The following is a 13033-nucleotide window of genomic DNA, read 5'->3' as shown; positions in this document are numbered from 1 at the left end:
CCACTTACGAACACCTTCCGTGTGTGCAGATCCAGTTTTCTCCCTGACAACATTTTTTCCTCCTTCAGGGATTTCCTTTTACGTTTCCTATAGTGCGATCCTGCTGGTGATGAATTGTTTTGGCTTTTGTTTATCTGGAAACACTCTTATTTCACTTTCACTTGTGAAAGATAATTTTGCATGAGGAATTCTGGGTTAATGATGCTGTTTTCCCTTCATTGCTTGGACTCGCTGCCCCAGCGTCTTAGGGCTCCCTTCCTTTCTGATGGGAACTTTGCTGTCATCCTCATCTATGATCCCTTTTTCCTCTGGAGGCTTTTATTATTTTTTATTTATTCATACTTCTAAGCAAATTTTTTTTAGCAGCTTGTCTTAGTTTTCTTTCTGTTTCCCGTGTTTGGCTTTCATGGAATTTCATAGGCCGTATGTCTATTGTTTTAATCCAATTTGGAAATTTTTCAGCTGTGATGTTTGTCTGCACCTGCCCCCACTGTCAGGAGTCCCCATCAGCATGTTTTAGGCTGCTTGAAGTTTGACCGCACCTCGCCGATGCTCTTTTGTCTTTCTTTTCAGTCCGTTTTCCCTCTGTGATTCATTTGGCTAGCTTACAGATATCCAGGTTCCCTAATCTTTTCTTTGGCAATGCTTAATATTTAATCCCCTTTAATGTATTTTTCCTTCTCAAAAATTGTAGTGTTATCTCTAAAAGTTCAATTTGGTCTTTTTAATATACTTCGTTTCGTCTCTACAAAAAAAAATATTCAACCCTTTCTCTACCTTCTTGGACATATGGAATTTAGCCATAAAAGCTTTTCAAAATATCTTCCTTGTGAATTCAATCATCTGTATCATTTCTGGATAAGTTTCAATGGATCAGTTTTTCTCCTCATGATTTGTCATAAATTCTTTGTATGCCTGGCAATTTTTTATTGGGTACTAGACCTTGCGATTTTTTACCTTGTTGGATGCTAGATGCTTTGCATTTCTTTACATATTCTTGAGGTTTGTTTTGGAATGAGATTAAGGTACATGGAAACAGTTTGTTTTTGTGGTTTTGCTTTTAAGGTTCTTTTAGGTAGGACTGGAGGGCAAATAGTCTAGTATTAATTTTTTCCACTATTGAGGCAAAACTTTTTTATGTTCTGTGCCAGATTCCCCTGGAATTTTGTGGTTTTTCAACATTCCTGCTGGAGATGCCCTGAATGTTGCTCCTCTTATCTGAGGAGCTCTGTCTCTGGCCTCGATGTTCTCCTCACAGGGTGCGTTAGCCAGTGCTGAGCTCGGTGCCCGCGTGGGACACTCAAAGACCCAGCATCGTCCCCACTCGGCTCTCCCCACCGGCCTCTCTCCTGGGAGCTGAGCCCTGCCAGCCTCTCGGGACTCCCAGCCCCTCCAGGGCTCCTACATCTTCATCGTGGCCCAGAAATCCTCTCCAGGCAAAAAGCCGGGGCAATTACAAGACTTCCGTCAACACTTTCCCTCATTCCAGAGATCACTGTCATTTGTTCTAAATATCCAGCGTCTTCAGAACTGTGGCTGGTTTTTGTTTTGTTGGCTGGTTTTTAAGTTGCTTTCAAGATAGGAGAGTAAATCTAGTTCTTGTCACTGCATACTTGTCAGACATCCACTGAAGTCAGTTTATTGATGTTAAAAGGTATTCTCACATTTTAGCTAATCATATCAATGTACAACACGTTACATTACAATGAGTCCAATAATATTGGTGTTTTAATAAATTTTCTTCTTCATTCTAATGTGGCTAACTTAAAAGTAGATTCCTCAGTTGATTAAGAAGGGATCTGTTTAGAATAACCCAACTCCGCTTTTCTTAAGAAAGGAATTAATTTTTTAGTGTTCTTGCATATTCCCCAATGGTGTCAAAATTTATGCTTCCAGTGTCAAAATTTATGTTTCCAAAGTAATACTTCCTTATAAATCATTTGGGAGGTCTTAATTTTCACCACTTTCCATGGAGCCCTGCGTGGGCGAGCTCACCAGCTCCGTGTCCTGTGTTTCTGTTTCAGGCGGCACAGCCACTAGGCAGAGAGGCTTTCTGGGCTGCATTCGGTCTCTGCAGTTGAATGGAAAGGCTCTGGACCTTGAGGAAAGAGCCAAGGTCACACCGGGAGTGGAGCCAGGCTGTCCAGGACACTGCAGTACCTACGGCCACTTGTGTCTCCATGGAGGGCAGTGCCGGGAGAAGCCCCAGGGGTTCGTGTGTGACTGTGAGCTCTCTGCGTACAGCGGGCCCTTCTGCTCCAGTGGTGAGTGCGAACGAGGAGCTTAACCAAGATCGAATAAAACCTGTTCTGTGCAGCTATTTGATAAAAGTATCTCAGTTCCTGAGTTCCTTTTGTAAGTCACCTTTTTACAGCCAATATTATTTTATTAGAAAGAAATATGACTCTACTGCTGAAAAGTCAGCAACTGCTAATGTAAGATCTAATATTAATCCCAGGGTCTTATTGAAACACTATCTCTGCATTCTAAAGTTTTCTACCTGATGCTTCTGTTCTCAGATAATGAGTTATTAAAAATCTGCCCACCTGGCCCTTGCCTATTTCAATATTACTTTAAATGATATTATTTAAAGTAATAGCTTCCAGTAGTACAAGAAGAATTTTCTTCCAAAAATATATTTTATTGGTATAATAAGTACATTTTTATTATTCAGGAAACTTTGGGCTGTTTCATTGTGCCACTGGGATTTAAAGTACAAACTGCGATACCAAATTGAATCAGTTTTTGATTTTTGAAAGAATTAACTGCTTAGAAATGGTCGGAACACAATTATATAGGTTATATTTCAAGTTAAATCTGTGACGGCAAATCAAATCATCTGTTACCATTTCAAGACACACATGTGAAGTTCAGTTGTACCAAGGAAGCTTCTAATAATGTTGGCAGAGGAAAGTGGGCATACAAACCTTCCTTCCCTGAACCCTAGGGCAACAGAATAGCTGTAGATTAATAGAGATTAGAAGCAAAGGCACAACAGAATGAAGGAGACCCCAGCTTCAAATGTGATCTCTGCCCTAATCCTTGCCTGACAACTCCCAGGGTGTGCAATCTCAAGAGGACTCCTAGAGGCAGCCACAGCACAGAGGTACCAGCAGACCCATGCTACGGGGTGACAGGGTGATGGGTGGAGTGCAGGCATGTTAGCTGTTGTTGTCAACAACAACAGAAACAGAAACAATAAGAACAAACGGTATTAAGAGCATTTGCAATGAGTTATCTACAATGTCCAGTTTTCAATAAAAAGTACTACACATGCAAAAAAAAATCAAATTGTACTCCTTACTTAGGGGAAAATTGCAATTAATAAAAACTAATTCTGAGTGGGCCTTTTTGTGCATGGTTTCAGAAGACAAAGACATTGAATAGCTCTTATAATCCAGTCAGTCAAAAAAATGAAGTTCAGAGAAATAAAGAAAATATGCCATCTATGCATAAACTGATATGGAACTTCAACAGAGCAATGGAAACCATGTAAGAAACAAGTGAAAATATAAGAACAGAAACATACAATTACTGAAATTTAAAAATAATTATGTATCCCTGGATGAGTTCAACAGAAGTAAGAATCACTAAATTTAAAGATAAGGCAAGTATATATTATATATATATATATAGAATCTCCAATCTGAAGAGGAGAAAGAAAAGATTACCAAAAAATAAAAGTAAAAAGAGAGCCTCAGAGTAGTGTATGACAATATCCATAATTAATTGTAAACAATCCATGAGCTAAGAAAAAACTCATAAATAAAACTAGAAAATATTTTAAGTGACTATTAAAAATATACTATGTTAAAATAAATGATAACAGCTAAGGTATTATTTAAAGGAAAATTTACGACTTTATATTATTTCATTAGAAAATAATACAAGTGTAAAATCAATAGTATACACTTGCAATTTAGGAATCTAGATAAAAAAGGACAAAACGAAACCCAAAAAAAAGTAGAAGAAAAGAAATAATAAAGATAGAGCAGGGCCGAGCCCGTGGCGCACTCGGGAGAGTGCGGCGCTGGGAGCGCAGCGACGCTCCCGCCGCGGGTTCGGATCCTATATGGGAATGGCCAGTGCACTCACTGGCTGAGTGCCCGTCACGAAAAAAACAAACAAACAAAAAAAAGATAGAGCAGAAATAAATAAAATAAGAAATAGACAAAGGACGAAATCAATGTAATCAAAAGCTGGTTCATGGAAGAGATCAATAAAATTGATAAATATCTAACAAGATTCTCAAGAACAAAGAAAAGAGGACACAAATTGCAAATATCAGGAATATAATACGTGAAGGAAAAGCAGATCCTGCAAATATTAAAATGATATCAATGGAATATGATGAACAGTATCATGATAATAAATTTCACAAATTAGATTAAATGGATACAGTCCCTGAAAGACACGAATTACCAAACTGACCCACTAATAAATACAAAATCTTAATAACTTGTACCTATTAAAGAAACTAAATTTACAAAGATCTTCTCACCATGAATAGCCAAGGTCCAGTTGATTCACTGGTAAATTTTTTCTATATGATTTTACATTATATTATTTTTTCTGTATTATTGAGAAAAAAATGCCAGTCTGACACAAACTATTTGATAATGAAAAGGAGAGAAGACTTTCCAATACAATTTATAATCTAAGTAAAGAAGATTTGATGCAAAAGTCTAACAAAAACCATAAAATATATAAAACAAAGCAGAAACTACAGAAATATACTTCATGAATACACAAAAATGCTTAACAAAGTATTAGCAAAATAAATCAAGCAATATAGAGAAAATCACATCCTGATCAAGTGGGATTAATCCCAGAAGTACAATGTTGATTTAATTTTCAAAAAATATTTCAAGGAAAGTCTCTACATTAACAGAATAAAGGAGATGAAACATAATCATTTCAATACAAGCAGAAAACACATTTGACAAAATTCAGTATGAAAACTAGGAATAAAGGGTAAATTTCCCAACCCAATAAAGGACATCTAATATCATATGACTAAGATACTTAGTCGTGAAAGACAATGCTTTTCACCTAAGACTGAAGAAGAAGCAAGGATCTGTACTCCTGCCACTTGTTTCAACATGCTATAGTTGTTAACCAATGCAATAAGACAAGAAAAGGAAGTAAGGAGCACACATATTGGAAGGAAAAAGTAAATTTCTTTTTAGTCTTAGGAGATATAATAATCTGTATAAAAAACCATAAGGAATTTACAGAAACCTAGTAGAACTAAAGGACATAAAAAACAAGGTCACTATAAAAAAATTAATTGATTTTCTATGTACTAGTACAAACGATAGAAAAAATAAAAAATAAAATTCTATTTAAAATAGAATCCAAAAATATGAAATATTTACATATAAACAGAACAAAATAAGACCTCTGAATTGAAACTATTTAAAAAATTAACATCTAAATTAATGAAGGATAAACTTGAAGACAATATTATTACTATGTCATTTCTTCTCAAATTGGCCTATAGATGTAGTGTTTGAATCAACATTTTGTCCAAATCGGCAAGTTAATTTTAAATTTAAATGAAAATACATAGGGCCTTGAATTTTCAAAGTATTTTATTTTAAACAAGAACAAATTAACAATGAAGAAGTGTGTGTGTGTGTGTGTGTGTGTGTGTGTGTGTGTATTCCTATATATGGAGAGAGAGAGAATCTGTCATAAATGTATATAGGGATACAGAGATCGATACAGATATTCAATTGATTTTTCACAAAAGTGTCAAGGGCATTCAAAGGGGGGAAAGAAAGTCTTTTAAGCAGTGATTCTGGAATAAGTAGATAGCCAAATAAAACAAAAAGTATAACTTGACATTTAACCCACACCACATGCAATTCTTAATTTGAAATGGGTAATAGACATAAATGTAAAAGCTAAAAATTACAAAAATTCTGGTAGAAAACACAAGACAACATATTTGTCACCTGGGAAAAGAAAACAAAAGTTAGGAAACAAAAAATATAAATCATAATAAATTTCATCAAAATTAATGATTTTTACTCTTCAAAAGACACTATCAAGAAACGATTATTAAAAACAGTCACACAACAGATATCTGTCAAGAGACTTGTATCCAGAAGATGTGAATAACTTGTACAGCCAATAAGATGACAAACAACCAGAAGGGGAAACGGTCAATGATTCGAACAGACACGTCACCAAGGAAGAGATACGAATGGCGGGTGTTCACGTGAAGATGTGCTCTACGGAATCAGTCATGAGGAAGAATGCAAATTAACCCACAATGAGGTACCACCGCACATGCACCTGAGTGGCTGAAATTAAAATGACTGACAGCGGCAAGTGTTGGAATTGACCCAGAGGAACTGGAGTCCCAACGTCCAGCCACCCCAGCCTTAGGAATCCACTCAAGAAAAACGAACATGTAGATCCACCCAAAAACTCGGGCACAAATGTCGGGCAGGGTGACTCATCATATCTTAAACCTGGAAACAACCCAAATGCTTGTCCATAGTTGGATGGGTAAATGCACTGTGCTATGTCCAGTGCCACCCCAGTCTTAAACAACACGGGGCCAACTTAAAATCCTTACACTGAAGGAAAGAAGTCAGGCAAAAGGAGAGAGAGTACATGACGTGTGATTCCATTTATATAAAATCTAGAAAATGCCAACTAATTCAGAGTAACAGAAAGAAAGTCAGTGGTTGCCTGAGCAAGGGAGGGATTCACTGTCGGGAAGTGAGAACTGCTCTGACTATTGACTGTGGTGGATATTTCACGGGTGGATGCATCTCATGAACCTCTCCAAATCTTATACTCTAAATGGGAGGGTGTCATTGGGTGTGTACCTAACTAAGCCTCATGAAAGTCGATTAAAAAGGTGTGTTGCTCCTTCTGTATGAGCACAGATCTCAATTTTTGATGGTTCCGTATGCACCTTTGCTAAGTGCAACCTGAATGTTTTCATGCAGGCAGACATCACATAAGAAGTCAATATTGTGTCATGGGCAATAAGGTGGTCTGGGGTTGGGCTTGGGGAGGTCACTCAATGACCGTGGCCCAGCTGGCATGGACCTGCTGGAGCCACGGAGATAAGAGAGGTGCAGAAACGAAACCTCCCATCACACCCTCCCATCCCGTGCCTGACCCACATCTGGGAGGTCATCTCATTTATAATGCGATGGCACATACCCAGGAACTGATTTAGAGACAGAGGACAGCCCGCTGTCACCCCCATGCACAAATGACCATTTCCCTCTCCCAAATGCATCATGGTGCCATCTGCTCAGCCTTCCCTTCCACTGGGCAGCGAAATAAAGGACTGGACTTTGGTCTGTGGAACCTCCCCCCTCACTCCGGGGGAAGACTTCTACCTGCAAAGCAAAAGACCAACCAAGCAGGTAACAGCCACGAAGCCTGGCTTCTGCCTGCAGCCAGGTGAGAGCTCATGGAGCTTTGACAGGAAGCATCCTCCTGAAGAAGACGCATGTGTGTTTTAACATGAAGACTTACCGAGGACTGTCCCAAAGTCCCCAGCAATTAACTGTGGTACTCAGGTACAGGGCACCTGTCATATCATTCTGTACTTTTGATTTATTAAAATGTTCTGGAAATTAAAATAATTCAAATATTCATAGTTATACTTCAAATCAAGCCTCAGTCTTGTATCACTTTGAAATGTGCATATCATTTCAGAGATTTCTGCATATTTTGGAGCTGGCTCCTCTGTGACATACAATTTTCAGGAGTATTATTCCCTGAGCACAAACTCCAGCTCCCACGCTGCTTCCTTTCTTGGAGATTTGACGCTAACCCGAGAGACGATCTCGTTCAGCTTCCGAACAGCACAGACCCCCAGCCTGCTCCTGTATGTGGATTCCTTCTACAAGGAATACCTTTCAGTTATCCTCGCCAGAAATGGTGAGTATCCTTCTGGTGTTAGAAGACTAAATTAAATTACTACGACTGTAATAATATGATGTTTTCAGTGTTTGAGCCTCTCAAATTACAAATGAGGAGAAAATTACATGTTCGCCAAATGTCATTTTATTTCTATTTATTTTATTTTTAAGACTATAAAGATATTGTTGCTAAGTTATCATTTCAGTAATCACATTAGGATTCTTCTGTAAAATGCCTGGTAAGTTTGCGTGTCTCATGTAAACAGAACTCTTATTATCCCTGCAAGATCTTAGAAATATAAGGTATCTAGTTATGTGTGTAAATACTTTCTCCTCCTTCTAAGCAAAGGGGAGAGGAGTTAAGGTGTCTCCCGATGCAGCAAGACCATGCAGAAGTGACTGTCCAGATGCACCAGAGCAGCAGCATTGTTCTGCCCTGTCTGTGGTCCTGAAGTAAATCAGGTCCTATCCACCCGAAGATGAAGGTACCATCACAACTGTCATCCAGCTCCTACTTTTCCATGGTGGAGAGACATCGCCAGGCTCTAAGCATCTTAAATGGAAAGTCAGGGTGCTAATTTGACATCTGGGAAAACTTGCAAACATTTCTGGCTAACAGGATTTTGCTACAGCTGTGCAATAGTTAAAGGCATAGGGTGAAACCCGTGTAGCAGCTGAAGCCAAGCCAGGAGAGGTGGATGTGTGGAAACCTTGTCTCCTGGAGCAACCACGTCAGTGCATCTCTCTTCCACACTTCCTGCTTGCAGATGCGATTTTCAGAACTGAAACCTCTGGTGTGCGAAGAAACAAACCAACCTGCTGCCATTTCAGACACGGCCCTAGGATTTTGACATCCAAGGTGTACGCAGCAATGTTGAGCGGGAATATTAACCTTCATTGTAGGTGTAGAGTTGTAAACCACATGAACGGTAGGAGTGTTTCATTGGCACATTGGAAGGCTCCCTGGGTGCACAGCAATTGACTTTTCAGCTAATAAGTAAGCAAAGAGAATTAATGGTAGAGGTGCATTTGGTTGAGATTTCTTCCACACTGTTCAGCATTTAACATCCGCAGCCACCACCAACTGGAATTATTCTCTGGTCCCTCAGGTATCCAGTAGCCACGTGGCTGCACGACAGTTCCCAGGGCCACTGCTCATCTTTATCTCTCACCTTGCAGAATATAGGAAACACATTCAAGGAAGACAAGACTGTACAAACAAAATAAATCAATATTTTGCAAAGTTTCAACTTCAACATTTCTTAATATAATGTTCTTTTTACAAAAGTGGGGAGGACTCTAGCATGTGCTCGATTCAGGTGTTTTCTTTTAGAAAATAGAGGATTGTAGGAAAGAGAGTCTTATAACAACAACTTTTGTCTTCACTTTAAAACGGCATGATTTGAGAGGGATTGATCCATCAGCAACACACAGAAGCAAGGACCGTTCCAAGGAAAGCAAAGACCAAGAATGTGATGGCACCTCCCAGCAGACTGTGTCGAAGAGATCCAAACTGCAAAACATGCTAGAAACATGAAAATAACAGTAACTTCTCTGCAGTGTGAAAAGGCAGTTTTGAAAGTATCTTGTTCAAAAATGGTTTTTTGTTGTTGTTGTTTTTATTTTTTTGCTTTAGGGAGTTTGCAGATTAGGTACAAGCTAGATATCCATCAAGATCCTGATGTTTTAAACTTTAACTTCAAGAACCTGGCTGACGGGAACCTTCACCAAGTGAAGATTAGCAGAGAAGACGGAGTGGTCTTTGTAGAGGTAACAGTGTGTTCATCCAACAGTAATTGAAATGGTAATTCCCTAGTACAGGTCAACTAAAGCAACGTTTGATAACAACACGTGATACGAGTTTTATTTCTGTTTTATTCTCTCGTGTGTCATGGGTAAGAAATCAAATATTGTCTGGTATTTTTATTTGCTTAGTAGTGGGAATCTGCCAGATACAGTATAAAATTTTGACCCCTTAAATTTTTCCTGATTTCCTTTAATTTACTTGCCAAGGAAACGTCTATTTCATCACGGTGAATTACTGGCAGAATTTTAAAAAATGATTCCTCAATAAGAATTCACAAGAGGACAAATGTTATGACAATTTCAAGCAACAGCTTATGTAAAATATGATAATGATTAAAATTTGCTTAACTAACAAAACAGGGTTGAGTCACTGTAGTGAAATTAGACACTGCCAGTACTTTTGAAGGAAAGTGTTGGCGTGTTTGCTGTCTACATGGAACAACATGCTTTGGTTTCATGTTTCATATTTCGAGATATGCAAAGGCTTTGGGCTTGAACCCAAAGCTTTGGGCTTTGACAACGTTTTGTGGATTCCACCAATTACAGATTATTTGTATTGCACCAGAAAATAATAAGGACTGTGAAGAGAAAGAAGTAGAGGAAGGAACTGGTGAAGGGTGTCATGGCATAAAAATTGTTTGGGTGCTGGTTCTCGGCTGGGATGATGAGCTCCTGCGGATGAGGTTCTTTCATCTCGGGCAGCACGAACCGGATTTTTCAATCAGTTTTGTTTGTTGGCTCCCTATGCTTCCTGCCTTGTTACTGACAGATGAGAAACCTGTTGATGTTTGCTTCTCATGCGACAGGTGAACCAGAAAATGCAGACGCAAGTGAGTCTGTCCTCAGGCACGGAATTCAAAGCCATCAAATCCCTCATGCTGGGCAGGATTTTAGGTAAGTAGACTCAGAGTGCCCCTGCCGGCCCCCACTGCAGTCACAGTGTCAGGCCACTAGCACAACAAGGAAACAGTTCCTTGTTTTATGTTAATTACAGCACTTGTTTTAGTCCGTTTTGTGTTGTTATAACAGAATACCTGAGACTAGGTAATTTATAAAGGAAAGAGGTTTATTTGGGTTACGATTCTGGGACAGCTGCATCTGGCACGGGCCTCAGGCTGCTTCTGCTCATGGTGGAAAGTGGCAGGCAGCCGGTGGGTACAAGCAGATCACATGATGAGAGGAAGCAAGAGAGAGAGGGGAGGTGCCAGGGAGTTTTAAGCAACCAGCTCTCACGGGAACTAATAGAGCCAGAACTCACTCATTAATCCCCCTCCCCCCAGGGAGAGCATTAATCCATTCATGAGGGATCTGCCCCCATGACTCAGTTTCCAACACTGCCACTTTGGAGATCAAATTTCCACATGAGTTTTGGAGGGGACAACACATCCAAATGCCATCAACACTCCGATCAATCAGGGCAGAAACCACACTTTTGCCTCAGTGCACACATAATCATGGAAAGACACCTCCCACGAGAGGAGCTCAAACACACTGGGAGCCCTGCACCTCCTGTCTCTCTCTGCCAATCAAGCACAACAGCTGCAGCAATCTTCCTGCACCTCCAAGAAGACGTGATCAAAGCAGACGTGAAGGTCTAGAGTGTGGGTTTAACAGCTGCAGGTACATAAACCTTACCAGGATAATGCTTGGAAGGAAAAAATTAATAAGCCTGTGTTTGCTGTCCCAGACACAGTGCAGCCCTGCCTTGCCAGGCTGCCCTGTGTGGGGATGTGTCCTCGGCTGGCTACCACACCTGCAGAAACACACCTGAGTGGTCAGTGTCACGTGGGCCAGTTCCCACTGGCCACATCATGGGTGTGAAGGCACAGCAGGGCCACTGTAGGGTCAGATATCCTGCCTACAGTTCCCTTGTTCCCAAGTGTTAACATGTAAAGGCTGCTAAATTTAAAAAAATCGTGTGATTTTTAGTTACAAATAAACTGCAAACATCTTGGATATTCACATGTTACTTTGGGGGAAATGATTTAGAGGTTTGTTTTATTTTACTGGTCTTGTATTGGCACTAATGTGACATATTTTACCCAAGATAATGAGTTTTTGCCTTTTTGCTTCTCTGTACCTGTATCCTTCAGTCACTCACATTTCTCCTTATGTAGAAGCTCACAATTCTATGTGTGAGTAAACCCAGTCAAAGAGGGGCAGACGCAATCCCGGTTTTGTCCTCTTTTAAGCTCTTCTGTCTCCCCCCAACTGGTCATTGTGATCTTTGTCTGAGCAACGTGAGTGGTTGACAGTGTCAGAGATGTCCGCGTTCTGCAGCCTTAGGCAAGGCTGCATTTTTGCGGAATACAGGTGTTCTGTGAACGGAGCGAAGGAGACTGCCTTTCTCCAGGGAGCTGGCCAATCATTTAGTGAGAAAACATGTACTGATTAAGTGCTTCTCTGTTCAATAAAGTAGGCCAGGTGTTATGGTAGGTGCAGCATTAAAATGCACAAATCCCTGACCTCAGAGACTTCATAGCCTCAGCAAGAAGTTGAGACACCCCCATAAATAGTTTAACAAAGGTAAAAGGCACTAAACATTATTTAAGATGTTGGCAAGAAGATATTTTTAAACACACAACTTATGTTCAAATGTCATGTCAAAGTTGTTGATGAAAGGTTCTGTGAAGTAATGAGCGACCCATCATGTAACAAACTAAGAAATGGATCACATCGTATGAGTGTAATAAGCAAATAAAAATGAAAGTATAAAATTAATTCTTACACACACATATATTCCCCTCAATTAAATGAGTCAAGGACATTAGAGTGGAATTGAATGCATGGATACTTTTTTTTTTTAAAGAATGTTGTATTCATTGGTATACTATTGAGACTCCAAAAGTAAGTCTGAAGTTCAAGTCGGGCAGTAAACTTTATAGCTTGAAGCAATTGGGTTTCATGAGACTTTAAATAAAAATTCATTCACCATATGCCTGGGAGCATGGATTTTGACTGGCTAAAGACATTTTCCATATTTTGATAGTTTTATTTTAAGATTTGTTCTGCCATAAGCCTAATAAAACTTCCAAACCATTTTGTAAGCCCAAGAAATCTGCAGCTTTATGTTCCAGGCTAAAGAGGTGCATGAGGTGCCTCGTTGTCTGAGCTCGAGAGGTCTGCTAAGAAGGGACGTGCTCAGCACTGAGCTCAGATGCGGGCGCTCTCACTGGGCGCCCCATGCGTCACGCTTCGTGCACCCTTCAGCCCACCCTGGTGGGCATCTCCTGTGTGGATTCATCCACAGTCTCCCCGTTCACAATTCCTTCCTGAAGCCCCCAGTGCAGGGTGGGCACTGTCAGGTGTGAGGCGGGGGTGTGTGAAGA

General features: G+C 39.9%; 1 protein-coding gene across 1 annotated transcript in view; it reads left to right on the top strand.

The window, feature by feature from the left end:
* Nucleotides 1-13033, top strand: part of LOC134370151 (contactin-associated protein-like 4) — a 167595-nt gene that overhangs the window by 146212 nt on the left and 8350 nt on the right. Inside the window, exons 18-21 of the mRNA XM_063087160.1 lie at nt 2025-2264; nt 7693-7917; nt 9535-9668; nt 10511-10598. Coding sequence (XP_062943230.1) covers nt 2025-2264; nt 7693-7917; nt 9535-9668; nt 10511-10598 — 687 coding nt within the window. The remainder of the gene's footprint in view (nt 1-2024; nt 2265-7692; nt 7918-9534; nt 9669-10510; nt 10599-13033) is intronic.

This window comes from Cynocephalus volans, chromosome 1 (genome assembly GCF_027409185.1).
Source record: "Cynocephalus volans isolate mCynVol1 chromosome 1, mCynVol1.pri, whole genome shotgun sequence".
NCBI classification, from domain to species: domain Eukaryota; kingdom Metazoa; phylum Chordata; class Mammalia; order Dermoptera; family Cynocephalidae; genus Cynocephalus; species Cynocephalus volans.
This window is presented reverse-complemented; position numbering and strand designations above follow the sequence as displayed.